A 16,654-nucleotide genomic window follows, 5' to 3' on the forward strand; every position below is an offset into this window, starting at 1 on the left:
GCCAGAATAATTCGAGAGAGCAAGAGATGTTCGAAAAACTTGCAAACCGACCAGGGAAAGGAATTTTACAATACCGACGTGCAACGACTCATGCGGAAACATAACATCAATCACTACTCCACGTATTCGGTGTTGAAAGCTTCGATCGTCGAGCGATTCAACCGAACGTTGAAGAATAACATGTGGAAGATGTTTACGCTCAACGGAAATTACAAGTGGGTCGACGCGCTACCGCGGCTCGTTGCGGAGTACAACACCCGAAAATATCGAACGATCGGCATGCGACCCGCCGACGTTACCCCCGCGGACGCTGAGAGACTCTTAAGTACGGTGTACAGCGCGATAAAGATAGCGGGTCCAGCCAGGTTCAAAGTAGGCGACTCGGTACGCGTCAGCAAGTACAAGACGGTCTTTGAAAAGGGCTACACACCAAATTGGACCACCGAGGTGTTTAAGATCGTCAAAGTGCAACATACCAATCCTGTGACCTATATACTCGAGGATTATCGTGGAAAATCTATTTCTGGAGCGTTCTACGAGCATGAGTTGCATCGTGCGAAGTATCCGGACGTGTATCTCGTGGAGAAAGTACTGCGCAGGAGAGGTGACAAGGTCTACGTGAGGTGGTTGGGATTCGATGGATCGCACAATTCATGGATACACAAGGCAATGCTGTTTAATACATTTATTTCTTTCTTCGCAAACATAAGGATATATAACAATATGATGTATACAATCTATGAAAATATAAGAAAATACAATGAAATACAACTCTTTATTATCCTATGATACATATTTTTATTATTCTATGATATATATTTTATAACGGCACGCGGTAATGTCCCCACGGTAAGGTGTTTGTAGACTTGGATACGATGTATCGTTTATCATCATGCGGACTCAGAGCGATTTTCGTCTCGCGAACGGTGTACACGTTATGCAGCTTTGACTGTATACGGGATTGATCTCGAGTCATTTCTATGCGGTCTTTCAAACATTGCATGTAATCGTCGAACGTTATTGTTCGTGCGACTACATTGGTCTTAACACCTTTCGCTTTCTTCGTATCTTTTTTACCGTCTACCTTCAAAGCATACATTTTCGCTCTAAGTCCAACGAATTCGGTTATTATCGCGCCATTGTTCTCGTCTTTCATTAAACCTGGTACTTTTTTGTTCATGAGCGGAATATTATAAATGTTGTCAGGAGCGTAATCGCTTGTATCGAATCTCGGAATATCGCGTTTCATTTGATCGTATACGTCCTCGCACTCGATATGGTAAATTAAACTATCGGTATCCGTGTACACAACTTTGCATTTATCATGATAAAGAGGTAACATGTACTCGTGATGAAACTCGTACAAACAGACCTTAGATATATCGAGGATGCACATACCCACGTAGATCGGTTTGTCGAATTTCACCTCGAGCTTACGCATTTCGATCGCGACCAGGTTTTCCGAAAAGACGCTGCGACTGTGAAAATTCGGTTTAGTGATCATTGCCTCCGCACCGTACCTTCCGTTCCATTTCGTTACAAGCTTTACATCAACGTGATTGCGCACGTTCTCCATGGGTTTTGCAAATACCGCGTTATTCATCAGTTTATATAAGTTTTTTTCAAAATCGTTTTTAGCTGCTGCCCTAAATCGGGTATTCAGTTCGATGTAATCGCGGAGCCATGGAGATTGTGCAAATTCTAAGACGCGATGAATTTTTGTAACGCGAAGACCGTGGCGCGTACACTGTTGCAAGTTGCGGTAATGGATGACGTACCGCTTCTTGTCGCATAAAGTTGCGAGCAACTTATCCTGCCGACTGCCCGGCGGCTTATCACGCATCGGATAGAACGGTAGGTCAGCGTGCGCATCATGGAGATGTTGCGGATACTCGAGATCGATTTCGAGTACGTATCCTTTTGACGAATCGGGAGCGATAGCGTTCACGTCGAAATTGGAAGTGTCATCGACCCATCGAAAGTTCGCATAGGGCAGTGGTTGACACATCGCCCAACCGTACAAATTATTAACATCAAAATACATGAGATACGACGAAGGTTTCGATGGGTCGTACGACTGCATGTACTTATTGTTGGCTTGCGCGTACCTGTGCGAACATTGGCTCAGGCCACCGCGTATATCGCGTTCTATGAACATGATCATATCAATATCGGTAAGGAGTTTGAAATTTATACGCGTATGTTTTAACATCGCGTCCTATGTAAAACCGGACAAAGTGTAATAATAAGCGGGATCAAGACCGTAACTGTTGATGCAACTATCGCGAAAATTCTCGAATACGTCGGCCAACAACAAGACATCTGTTTTCAAGTATAAATCGCTGTATTCACCGAGCGTTCGAATGGCGAACCGTTGCCACACGTTGACAGCGTGCGCGTAATCGCTCTCGGATACCGTATTACCGGTTAACGAATTGTAAAACGATTCTCGCGATGGTAAGCAAGTATCCTCCAACTTTTCGGCGCAATCCACATATTCGTATGGGAACACACCTTTTCGCGTAAGTAAATCGAAGTCGTCGGTAGAGAGGTGTGCAAATTCTGATCGTATGATTCTGAGTTTATCTTTACTGAGAAATGATGACAATTTATCCAGACTACTATTCAGAAATTTTAACGAATTGATGAACCGCAATTGCACGTGGTTATGCCATTTTTTGTCATCTGACTCGTTAACGTGTTTTGTAAAGGAAATATATTTTTCTTTGTTTATTGGTAATACATCGATAGCGCCCTCGAACGCGGTAGCTATTTCTTTAATGATAAAATGCGCGTCGTAGCCGGATAAATTATGGAACACTATCGGAATGATATAAGAATCTTTATAATTGAGGTTACAATTAGAATGTGCGGGACCTCTGTACCGACCGGTGAGATGACAATGATCGTAAACCCTCGTGTCGTCTGACGCGAACGGTTTCTCACAGATATGGCAATGCGTTGAACTGTTAAATTTTTCGCGCTCGTCTCGTGTTAATTCTACCATGGGGACATTTCTCGACAAAATCACTTTCACGCGATGTGCTAAATCTTTTAATTGTTCAATGAACCACACTATGCAGTCGGTATCGCGATGAGATCGGTACCCGGATAACGACGCATCGTAATTGCATCGCACATAATACGCAATGCTGAATACCTGGTGACGCTGGTACAGCTTCGGGTTGTCATCCGTCTTCTGCAGGATACATTCCAGATCGGCATACACGACGAACGGTATTCTCTCCTTTCTATTAAAATTGGTGAAACTTAGCCACTTGTCCTCTTCATTTGGCAGAATGATGGCGCAGTCATTCAATCGTTGACAATCCGCGGTGTGGGCCTCCAATTTCTCGTTGGTATGGAAATAATGTAGACATCTGCAAGAAAAAAGAAAGAACCTGTTACTTCATTTATTCTAGCAATGTATAGGTATTTATTCATTATAATAGAGCTACTTACCGATCGCAGATATACTTCTTATGCATCTTCTTGCTCAGTTGTGAGCTCACCAACCGAGACAGATTCTTGATGTATGTGAAATGTCCCACGTTGTTGTCCTGTGGATCCTGTATGTACAACAGGTTCACATGCTTGCACTTCTTCTCATCAGCGAGTCGTATCGGCACGATCATGAGTTTTTCCTTTTCCTTCTTCTTCTTCTTCTTCTCCTGGGCGGCGTATACATTTATCGAGATGTCGTTCAGAAGCTCAAATTTTTTTATTTGCTTCAGCGACATTGAAAGCTTTATGCCCTTGAGATTCAACACCGTTGTATAATGCGGATAGGAAGATGACCTATCTACGTGTTCTTCCGCAGGGTGAAGAGCGGCGACCACTGACCACGCGAAACACGCATTGTCCTTCGATTGCACGTTCACCACTGCTTTCTTCAGCTTTATCTCCTCTGGTAATTTGATTTGACATCCAGCGTGCATCGGATTGTGTCTGTTCACGTTAATGGTCAAGTTCAATATACGCGACAATGCCCACCCGCTATCGCGCTCCTGGAACTCCTCGAGAGACGCCAGGGTAGGTTCGATCACGTATTGCGTGAACCATTCTTGCAAATCCGATGTCTTAAAGAGTTCACGATTTCTCGTGTTTATACTTTTATTGGCGGTCTTCTCACCCGTCATAAACTCTCCATTGAACATGGTGTTCACTTTTACGCTGTTGTGTTGTTCAATAGCGTTGCGCACACGCTCCAGGACTATGGTACGAGCATCTTCCAGGAATCGTCGTGGGTCAATGTAATCCACGTTGATCACTGCACCGGTTAGAACACGGTTTTTGAACGCGGTATGAATCTTTCGCCAAGAGAGTTCCGGGCTGGAAGACTGTTCGGTGTGGTCGCTACCACCGACATGTATAAAACGTGTTTCCAATTCCTTCTTCAATCCCTCGAGCTGCGCAATTCGAGCCACTAACGAGTGATTGCGTCCTAGAGATAGCCGTGGACGCTTAGCTCGGCATTGTTCCTCTAAGTTTTCAATGCACTCATCACAACGTTGCTGCCACGCGAAATATTCGCCCAATGTTGTCACTCGCGATGATTCTTCAACAAGATCTTCTTCGATTTGGTAGGGTTTTGTGTTGGAAGGTTGTTCGCCATGGTCACCGCCACCGACATGTAAAAAACGTGTTTCTAATTCCTTCTTCAATCCCTCAAGCTGCGCGATTCGAGCCACTAGCGAGTGATTACGTCCTAGAGATAGCCGTGGACGCTTAGCACGACATTGTTCCTCTAATTTTTCAATACACTCGTCACAACGTTGCACCCATGTGAAATATTCACCCAATGTTGTCGCTCGCGATGATTCTTCAACAACATCTTCTCCGATTTGGGAGAGTTCCATTTTGAGATACTTTTTCCACAGCACTTACGTTTCACACGGATTTTTCTTACAAAGAACTTTACTCGAAGTCCTTACTCTTTTATATTAGGAAAATGTCTTAGGAGGAGTTTACCGTAAATTTAGAGCTTTATAGATGGTGACATCGCGTAAAGCGATTGGTCAGAGGCGTGGGCGTGGCAAAGAGATTGGTTTCAAAATTTGAGTTTTTGGATGGTGGAGGGGAGACATCGCAAAGCGATTGGCTAGAGGCGAGGTGGGTGGAGATTATGTGAAAAATGAGAGAAAAGTTTTAGAATTTTAGTTTTGTTATCGATAACCTAACTATTGATAACCTAACTTTGTATAATATAATAGTTTAACTTTGTACGTATGAAATCATGATAAAGAGTATAGCACAGCGCAAGATTAAGTTCTTGAAATCATGCAAAGGAACGGAAGAGGCGATGAGGTATAAAATTGTTATATATATATTGGGTCATTAAGTATGAAACTTTACAAATAGAACATAAACTTTTGCATTTTTTAGCACATGGACATGATTTATTTTCAATCGAAGTATGCGCCCATGTTATCTACGCACTTCTGCCATTTTAGTAGTAGTTGGTCTATGCCTCTACTATAGAAGCCAGGAGTACGGGAATCGATGAAGTCGCGGAAGGCTGTTTCGACTGCCTGTTGAGAATTGAAGAATTTTCCCACCAAGAAGTTGTCCAAATTCCGGAAAAAGTGATAGTCGGTAGGTGATAGATCTGGTGAATATGGTGGATGACGGAGAGTTTCCAATTCCAACTCCTGTAGCTTTGCCACGGTCAGTCGTACAGTGTGCGGTCGAGCATTATCATGCAACAGGATTGGCATTGACCGATTGACCAATTTCGGTTGTTTAATAGCAAGTTGTTGCATCATTTCGTCCAGTTGCTTGCAATATACTTCAGCCGTTATCGATGTACCAGGTTTCATAAAGTTGTAGTAGATAACACCTGACCTGGACCACCAAACAGTCACCATAAGCTTCTTCTGTGTAATGTTGGGTTTCGCGTGATGTCTCGGTGGTTCATCAGCGTTCAACCACTGATGTGAGCGTTTACGATTGTCCACTTTTCATCGCAGGTCACAATTCGATTCAAAAAAATCCTTTTTTTTTACGGGAAAGCAAAGAAAGGAAAACCTCTAGACGTTGCGCCTGCTGCGCATCGGTCAATTCGTGCGGGACCCATTTGTCCAACTTCTTTATCTTACCAATTGCAGCTAAATGAACCAATATGGTGGGTATGGAAACATTGAATATCGATGCCAATTCACGTGTACTTTGAGATGGATCGGACTCTACTACGGCTCTCAAGTGATCATTATTCACCTTCGTCTTTGGTCTTCCACGTGGCTCATTAGCGAGGCTGAAATCTCCATCTCTGAAGTTTTTGAACCAATTGCCCACCGTTGCTTTAGTAGTTGAACCTTCACCAAATACAGCGTTGATATTACGAGCTGTCTCCGACACTGTGGTTCCACGGCGGAACTCATATTCATAAATCACACGAATTTTGGACTTTTCCATAGTTCTATAAAAAATAATCCACCAATAAAACTAATGAAGATATTTGAACAAACAAATATGACATTTGAAGAGCGAACATACATCTATCACACTAACCTAACCTGATACTGACGTCTGGCGCCAAATTTGAGATAACAAATGTTAAAGATGGCGCTTTTACATTTGTAAAGTTTCATACTTAATGACCCAATATATATATATATATATATATATATATATATATATATAAATGTTCTTTTATTTTTCTATAAAATGTGTATATCTTTTGAATATGTTTTTTTATTTTTATAAATCATCTTCTTCGTTGGTGACATGTGGCGGAGGAGAACTGCGGCGGCAATCCTTCTATAAAATAAATATAACTTGAAGATTAAGATCGTCTTTTTCGTAATATACAATTTTACTTAATATTACATACCTTTTTTCTGAGATCCGGACACTTGCACGTCTTTTGTTCGCATACATCGCAATGTCGCACGATGTTATTAATGGTACCGTGCACGTGTCTAAAATCGTACAAGTTGATGGTGCACAAGTCGATGCTCCGCCTCTCATAGATATTCCGGTACTCCTCGTCGAACACACGTTTCGATGTTCTAAAAGGAGTATAACGCTCTGTATATTTATCCGATATTATCACATCCACATGTCTCCCGAAATCTGCGGATATCTCAAGATGTACAGGATCACCGCTACGCTTGATCTTTTCAATAATTTTTGGGATGTAGTAACTAGCTGCAGTTTCGACATTGTTGTGCGGTACGAATTCTTCACTTTCCTCTCTCTTACACTCTTCAAGTAGTTGCCTGTATAATTTCCACTTTACGCAACGAGGCCACCACTCAACAGTCCACGCATCAGTTATATGAATATCTTGTCTGGTGCGTCGTTCACCGGTTCCATGTATTCCTAGTTCTCGGTCTGGTAAGAACTGTACCGGTGATATGTGTTGCACACCCGTCGTGAACTTTTTCCACTTTTCTCGGGGGTTCTCGAGAACGTTGATTATATCTAGTTCTATCTCAGATTCTGAGTAAATATCCTCCATTTCTTCTCGGAGAAGTTGTTTTCACTGTACTTTGCACAAAACTTTAAATTTGAAATGCTTTGGAAATATCTTGGAAGAAGGAAGCTAATTTTTCGTGTGTAGCCCGTAGAAAAAAAAACAGGAGTAGGGTTTGCTAGAGGCGAGGGTGGAGTCTTTGCGAGAGATGGGACTTGGTGAGGAGGGGATTTGTTGTTAATTTTGGGAACGTAGGTAATAATCTTCAGACCCGTGGTTTATTCACTGGAATGTTTGATATCTTAAAATATATCTAGCATTCCAGCAGCCGAGTGTCGGCGCCCAAATGGCGGCCGGGCCTTGGTTGCGTAAACATTTTTGTATAAATATTCATTCCTAGAAAATAGATAGAAAAAGTGCCGCAGGGTCATAAACATAATCTTAATTAATAATCCCTTAAATAAAGACTGATAAGGTGCCGCAGGGTCATAAACAGACCCTTCGTGTCGTCATACCCCCCCCTCACCCCCTGGTTGGGACCGCCGCCGACCGCAACCGACCTGGGTTAGGACCGCGCATGAGTCATAACTGACCTGGGTTAGGACCTGTCTTATCCCCTCCCCAAAAGTGGTCCAGAACCGGCCTAGTATACCTACTGATGAATCCGAAGATTTCTACATGCTCTGAATTCCCTGCTTGGCGGATAAAAGAACAACCGTATATTTACACGAGTTTCATACATCCATACCAAGAGGTAAGAGCAACAGCAGACTCTTCGATGTCCACGTCGGTGGATGGCCAGCTGCCTTAATCTGATGATAATTGCGTCAATATAGCAGAGTGTCCGTCATATGTCGTGTTAGGTTACAGCTTTGACATTTTCATATAAATATTTTTCTATTGAAATGTTCCACATAGAATCTGCTCATAAAATTATTATTACCGATGATTTTGGGATATCCTGTACAATATATTGTTATAACATCATATATAGGATGATTCTAGTAACTGGGCTAGATAGTTCTTTTCTGAGCCAAGATAGAGAAAAAAGGTGGTAGAAGAAAAATCTTCCGCTGTTTAGTATCATCTACCATTTTGTGATTATATTTTTTGGAATTGATGCATTGACAAGAGATGCAACTATACTGTTTCTTTAAGTGGAATCATGTACTTTCTTTAACATAAATCGATTCTTCTCATTATTATAAAGCGTATCATATATGGCGATCGCAAGGTCTTTGCTAGACATTATATTAGGTCGTCCGGAAAGTTCGTGCCGATTTTGAAGGAAAATTCAAAGGCAACATTTTTTTATGTCGATAAATATTTATTGACTTATGTATGCACCGTTTTGTTTCACAACCTTTGTCCATCTTTCACGCAACTGGAAGATTCCATTCTCCCAGAACTTCTTAGGTTTCTTGGCGAAAAACTCCTCAAGGTGGTTTTTTATATCGATCAAAGAGTTGAAGTTCTTGCCGCTAAGAGAATTTTGCAAAGACCTAAATAAGTGAAAGTCTGAAGGTGCAATGTCTGGTGAATACGGTGGGTGAGGTAGCACATCCCAGCCAAACTCCAACAATTTTTGTCGGGTAGTCAAAGAAACATGAGGTCTGGCATTGTCCTGATGGAACACGACGCTCTTCCTATTAGCTAATTCTGGACGTTTTTCCTGAATCGCTGTCTTTAATTCGTCCAGTTGCGAGCAGTACTTATCTGCATTTATCGTTTGGTTGTGCGGTAGGAGCTCATAATATAGGATTCCTTTCCAATCCCATCAGACACAGAGCATGACTTTTTTTGGATGAAGGCCGGCTTTTGGAGTGGTTAATGCTGGTTCATTTCGCTTACCCCAGGATTTTTTTCGTTCTACATTGTTGTAAATGATCCATTTTTCGTCACCCGTCACTAATTGCTTCAAAAATAGTACGTTTGCGTTGCGCTTGTACAGCGAGTCGCAGATGGAAATGCGATCCATTAAATTTTTTCGGCCAAATTATGCGGAACCCATACATCATAGCGACTTACGTAACCAAGCTTCACTACATGATCGTGGACAGTGGTTTTCGATATTTTCAGTATCTCTGCTAATTCACGTGTCGTGTAGCGCGGGTTATTCTCGATCAGTGTCTTGATTTGGTCATCATCAGTAGTAGAGGGTCTGCCCGAGCGTTCTTGGTCTTTAAGGTTAAAATCACCAGCTCTAAACTTAGCGAACCACTTACGTACGGTTCTTTCAGCTAAAGCGCCTTCTCCGTAAACAGAACATATCGAATTTGTTGCTTGTGAGGCATTTTTGCCTTTCCGGTAATAGAAAAGCATCAAGTGTCTAAAATGTTCTTTATTTTCTTCCATCTTCAAAAGAGTACAAAACTGACACGAATCAATTTATCTGAAACAACTTTTTTCCTAAAGATGCGTTGAAATGTCACCTTTAAGCATATGTATATAAATCGTATGTTTTCAATAACATTGATATATTCAGACATGTTCCAACGCCATCTATTAAAAATCGGCACGAACTTTCCGGACGACCCAATACATTTTACGTAAATTTTACATAAAATGATACTTCAAAGTGTTCGAATGTACCACCGTGGCGTTCTGAAAACTACATACCACACCATGTTACATTGGTCAACGTAACAATGGACACTTGCCAAATTTTGACATTTCTGTCCTCCTCCCCGCTCTACCCCGCCGTCTTAGAAATTCCCTACTCTTCCTTCATTTTGCCCTTTTCATTCTCCTCTTTTTCTCTCGAAACATTTCCACGCCTGTGCGCACAAAGACGTATCGAGTGCCTGAGCGCCCTTCGACAGCCGAAACAATTAAGCACGCTGGCGTAAGTCACGAAATTAAATGGCAAGCTCTCTGCTCCTTCGTCGAACGTTTGCTCCTCGTACGTGCGCCCTGTCGGAAAGCATATGTTCGTACACGTATACGTCATGGGGACCGCGGGAGTGAAGGAGCGAGTTCTCTCGCCTTCCTAAGTGCCGGACTAAACGAATGAATATCCATCCGTTCTCCGTCAGTACCGAGAAATTTCAATAAGCCAATTGGGATAATGGATTGGCACGCACGTGCGCGCGGTAGGACGAAGGGCTGGGTGTCGGCGCGCTCGCTCGTGTCGAAAGTGCAACGTATTGTCTGGATCTCGATTCGTCTCGTTTAGGGTACAACGGGAGGGCCGTCACGTGCACGAAATTCTAAGTGGACCACCGTTTCTGACGCGGGAGGCGTTGATGCGTATAGCCTCACATGTACGCTCGTGAATCCATCACGGACTATGTTTATTGGTCGGCGTTGTAGCGCGTGACGCTAGCGCAGAATTGTGCTAAATCTAGCTCAGAAGGGTGTTCCCGATCAAACTCCGATCGATTGCTATCAAGTAATTGTGTTGTCCACACAAAACAGCACAATGATAGGTTGTCGGGATTATGGCGCAAAATTTTGGGTTCACGAAAATTATAATCGGTTGAGTACGGGTTATCAAGACCGTACGAGGAAGAACGCCCTGAGGATTTAATGGGATGCGGAGTGAAGTGAAAATCAACGTTCGAATTCACTCGTGTGGGAACCATAACGCGAAAGCTTAGTGCCTATACCTGTACGGTTCCATTATCGCATTTAACTGTCCGACAAACATTTAGTTTAGTTCAATGAAACTTGTTCGTTCTTACGCTTGTATATCACGAAAATATCACACAAGAAGAAAGTGCGCAACAATAAAACATAAACTATCGAAATTATGCTGTATCCCATTACTTGTAGAATAGACAACAAACAACTACGCGAGTATAGTTGGATACGAGTGTCGAGTAATATCACCAATACATGTGAATACTTGGAATGCAGTTATATTTCGACTTTTGTATGTAAAGCACCTACTTTACCCATGATTTGCATATCATATTTAAACTATTCGCCGATTTTATCTCGTCCCAGTATCAAGATGTGTGTGTGTGTGTGTGTGTGTGTGAGATCAATTTTCTGGTAGCTGTGTAGATTAGATACGCAATAAGCATGCGGAATCAATGCATTTGTACGCTGCCTTCGTGCATTTGCACATAGTTTTGGCTCATTCTCATAGCATAAACATCTTTTATTATCGTTATCGTCACGTTATGCCTGACATTCGAGTCAAGCTTTCGTTACTTCGTATGTTATTGTTCGATATAAAAATATTTTTTATTAGCAAATTGGTATTTTTCCGAACATCCTCACCTCTCTCATGTCGTGGAGTAATCATATTTCAAAATTCGATTATGCCCATCCAGCTCCGCGCGAGACTCGTTTGCATAGGAAATAAAACGAGATACCACGAGAGGCGCGAGAAAGTCGCTTAACGAGTAACGCAGCTTAACGATAAAAGCATCCTTTGTCACACGCATACACGCTATTCATTGCCGGTGCAAAACTTTGCAAAGAAAAAATTCTTTCGAGGAGTATCCGTCGAGCAAATCCTCCGTAAGGCGCGCAATTTATTTCGAGTCCTAACGTGCAGCACCCACGCGAGAGCGGATTTCTGTTTTCCAATAAAATCCCCATTCGTATATCGTCTTTATACGCGTATACTGCGACGCCAGGTACAGATGCTCCGACATTCCATGCGAAATCAGATTCCCAGTGTTGCCGCGGAAAACATTACAGCTTACAATAATAGGTTTTCGTATGGCATTGCGCTGCGTGTTAAACAGTGTTGGTCAATAAGAGAACTTGTCTCACATGCACATATGTATGGGTACCGCCGTATCGCAATTGACGATTACACTTGTTATGTATATTACGTTGCTGACATTCCACAATATAATATTTAATGTCGTTACGTTACCAATCTCTTTACCCTCCCACGTTTTAGTTACACGGCGACGAATCAGAGTAAGGATACATGTGTATGTACAAGATGTTATTTCTGAAATTATTTGTGACAAATTCAAAGAGCAAATTATCTATACATATAAAATCCCTATTCTGTCGTTGAATTGATCGGGTACTTCCCGACATGCTAGAAACACCAAATTTCGCATGGTGATAGGGATTCACCCCCAGGTAATGAGAAAATGCTTGAAATCTTTAATTTCAACAATGATAACGCCTGGCGTAGACGCCTGGCATTTCCCTAGTTTTTAATAAAAGTTCATTTTTTTCTGTAATCATATTATTTACGTAGTACATCAGAGTCACAATTATTATAATATAATATAATACTTGATAGGTTGTTCTTTCCCCTCTACCTACATAACACTCGACAAGTAACTATTCAATTTAACCGATGTGTAATATCTCAATACACGTAGAGGAAAGATATCACATACGGAATACATTTGTGTAAAACGTAAAAATTGTATGATTTCTTTTAGAAATTATTTTACAGCAGTGTGTTGGTAGCGTGTCAAGAGAGATATAGTCTCAAGATTGGGATTTGTAGAACACACCATCAAAAATTGCAAACTGCACTATTATTTATAGTATCTTTTCTTTGTATATTTCTAACCAAAAGAGTGAAATTGTTTGATGTCCCTCTTGACGTCAGACATTCGACGTGAACGTTCATGGCGTTCCTTTTTAAAGAACTCTGGAGAAAAGGACCTTCCTCGTAAAAGATCCTGAAATCAGTTGGTGGCGAGGGTTTTTGTTTCTTCTTCCACACGGTAGCAAAGATTTACAGCCGTCATAAAACAAGAAAATATAAAACCGATACCACCATAGTCCTGTGCTTTGTGGAAACTAACAAGAGTGGGAACTAAACCTTCAGCTCGTCCTGCTGACCTATTTCTGCTATGGTTCGTTTTGTAAAAAAAATCGGAAGAATCAGCAGGGAGGATTCGTGTAAAATTGGAGAGAATGTTACTGGTTCATTGAAAAAGTAAAAAGAACAAGTACGATTAATCTCCGTAGGCTTGAGCAGGTATGTTGAAAAGAGTCCAGATTTGTCGTTACTGACGTAACAATACAATACAGTCATACAATACAGTCGTAAATTTTCCATGCACGCCACACGTGTTAACTTCTCAGCTACTAACCAACACGCAATTTTCTCTTTTTTCTTCATCTTTCTTTTCAGTGCTACAGTTTTGTTCCATGGATAAATTATCACAATGAAAAGTTGTCGCGCATGTGATAATGGTGAGTGGAAAAGAACTTTTCCACGATAGATTTTACTTGAGCGCACTAAAGTAGTCTATATCGAAAATATTAAGTTAAAGTTTAAGGTTCAAGTTTATACTCCGACTCCGACATCCGACATGATTATCTAACGGACGGATTTCAGGAACTTGATTTCCGCGCGACACAGTGACCTCGTCAATTTTCAACAAAGATTCAGCGAAGTATCCTCAAAAGGATCGGAAGGCCTCTTCCTGCAGCAGTAGAGATTTATGGACGTTATAAAGCACTAAAAACGATTACGGTAACTTTGCTCGACGTGGCAGTTTTATTTGCGCTATACATTCGGCGGCGACGACGACTGAACGTCTACCATAACGTTGCTCAAAAACGTACAAAAGTAACAATGAAACGTGCGATTTCGCTCGGGAGCACTCGGTCGAAAGTTTCCCACTCGCCAGGTATGTACCAGGGGTCCATGGCGCGCAACTTTTCGCGAACACTTGCGTTTCACGTGCGTCTCTTACACGCACTTACGTGCTACGCGGCCAACGAGGATGTACAATGTGTCTCCACGCCAGCTAGATAAACCGTGCGCCATTTCCTCTTTCATAAATAAATATGAGCTTAGCCGCGTATCCCGAAGTATCGTATTTGTCGACGTACGAGAAAGAAAGGAGACCGAATGCCGAGCAAGCAGCGAGTCGCGTAAAAAATATCTCGACGTCCTTACGTGTGTGTAGCAATAGTGTATTAGCAATCGTTCTCTTTGCTATTTCGAGAAAAATGTCATCGTATTGTATCATTATTTCCGAAGACAACACCAATCGCGTTAAGTGATCTCTGGGTATGAGTGCGCGCCGATGCGACCAAATTGATCGTGGTACGGACCTAGTACGGAAAACGACACGCAACGAGGGAGAGAAATAATTGTTTGCCACTAATGAAGCTGTTCTCTTCTGAAATTCTTCTGAAATCGAGTATTGGTGAATACTGCCCCGATTAACCACGGGAAACACGTTTTATTTGCGCGACAACGATGCAATTACGATAAACGATGGCGGCATTTCTCGCTACTGACACATACTTCCATCTCTCTGCATTCATCTCTCTTTTACCTTCCGACAGTTTCTGCCATTTCGAAAGGCTTCCTTCTCTCTAACGTGTGTTCTCACTCGTGGTAGCATGAACGGCACGTTACGCGTGGAGGGGCTGAAGCTTAAATTAAATCCGGCTAATGTAACCGACGGGTATATTAGATCTCTTGTCTGCGGGCGTATGTCCTCCCCCTTTTGCGTACACGGGCCTCAGGGATTGGTCCCGTGGAAGGGCTAGTAGACACAGACTATGAGATTCGAAACGCGTGGTTAAGGGGGACATTTGATAAAGACGAATGATCGAACCGCGCATAATGCATTGTCTTTTCGTTTCTTATTCTTTCATACGCGTCCCGTATTTATCAACTTTTGCAGCGCGTTGCCTAATGTCGACAATTATGCGACGGCAGTTTATCGATTCCAATCGTGCATTGTCGGTCCTGCATCCTGTATCCTGTAATGAGTCGAGCAATCCTCGACTCGCGTCGATAAATGTTACGAGATAAAGCTATCATATTGAAAAATGTTTTTGACGAATTTTGAATGTATACATTATAGAAAATAATTAACGATATCTTTGAAATAAATATAGTTGATGCGCGCGCGCCCGAATATTGCACCCTCAGAAAGGATTTCTGATAACAAGACGAAAAATATTCTTGACTAATTTAATCGTATTACAAGTATAAAAAATATGAAAATAAAACAATTTTTAATTTAAATCAGTAATTTCTATTCTTCTCTCTCGAATTAAATAAGATTGTCTTGCTGTCTTGAGACAAGAGTAACATATACAAATTTATGCTTATATATTCTTGTATGTAGAATAATTTGATATTAGCGCCACTTTATAGTAGGCTTTGTCCATGTCGACGCATCATTTTCTCACAGTCGCTCGTCGACTCGGCGCCGTCCTTTATTCGGATAAAACGGCCAATATTTATGTGTTGCAATCGAAAATCGGGAAAGTGTTTCTGTTATTTACAATGAATAAGTGCAATACTCTACAAGAAATATTAAAAGATATGGAAATGTCTTATCTCGAATCTTATTTCTCAAGTAAGTATATACAGGGTGTCCGGTAATGATCGCCCCAGCTTCCGTACACGAGTAGAGCGGATCGAGACGAAGAGAAAAGTCCTATACCGTTTTGCGATATTCGCAATAATAATCGAAATATTGAATATTAAAGTCAAGCGAATCCAGAGCGCGCGGAGGCGAGTGCTGAGCCGCTCGAGGTATAGGATTATTATTGCGAATATCGCAAAACGGTATAGGACTTTTCTCTTCGTCTCGATCCGCTCTACTCGTGTACGGAAGCTGAGGCGATCATTACCGGACACCCTGTATATACTTACTTGAGAAATAAGATTCGAGATAAGACATTTCCATACCTTTTAATATTTCTTGTAGAGTATTGCACTTATTCATTGTAAATAACAGAAACACAGAAATACACAAAAACACTTTCCCGATTTTCGATTACAACACATAAATATTGGCCGTTTTGTGCAGATTCTACAAATTCTCTTACAAGAATAGAATAAGATGTCTTTTAGATCTCACAATATTCTTAAATAAAGAATATTTTGAACTTGCTACAAATTTTTATCTAAATCCTTCTGAGAAAATTAATGAGATAGCACCAAGATTATTTTAATCTAGATTTAAAAATTTTCTATTCAAGATTAAAATATGCTTCTTTTCAATAATAAATATAATTGTCGCTATAGCGATCTTATTTTATGATAGATTAAAGAGTAATAGCATTAAGTCCAGAAATCTTTTCTGTGGGTGTGTATGTATTATGGAATAATCTCACGCAAATATAAATGAGAGATAATGTTTTCTTTGAAACGTTCGGAAAACAAGAGCCCGCGTCTCTGGCAATTAACATGCTTTTTGGCACGTTGCAGCAAACATACACTGGCTTTGGTGCATCTAAGCATCTGTATGTGCCGTCTACGTGCATATATGTGTTATCCGCATACGTGCACGCGCGACGGTATGAAGGTGGTGGAAAAGGGAGGCG

General features: G+C 41.4%; 2 protein-coding genes across 2 annotated transcripts; one reads left to right on the forward strand and one right to left on the reverse strand.

The window, feature by feature from the left end:
* The first annotated feature begins 90 nt into the window (after positions 1-90).
* On the forward strand, positions 91-789 carry LOC113562012. Its single transcript, XM_026969896.1, has one exon. It carries the CDS (start codon positions 91-93, stop codon positions 787-789), a length of 699 nt encoding a protein of 232 aa, XP_026825697.1.
* A 1,429-nt stretch (positions 790-2,218) lies between these two features.
* Positions 2,219-3,760, reverse strand: LOC113561963. The gene is made up of 2 exons (XM_026969640.1): positions 3,463-3,760; positions 2,219-3,380 (listed from the first exon to the last, which is right to left on the reverse strand). The coding sequence occupies exons 1-2, from the start codon at positions 3,738-3,740 to the stop codon at positions 2,219-2,221; spliced, it is 1,440 nt and encodes a 479-aa protein (XP_026825441.1). The 5' UTR covers positions 3,741-3,760.
* Positions 3,761-16,654: the final 12,894 nt, after the last annotated feature.

Source organism: Ooceraea biroi, chromosome 5, assembly GCF_003672135.1.
Source record: "Ooceraea biroi isolate clonal line C1 chromosome 5, Obir_v5.4, whole genome shotgun sequence".
NCBI lineage: Eukaryota > Metazoa > Arthropoda > Insecta > Hymenoptera > Formicidae > Ooceraea > Ooceraea biroi.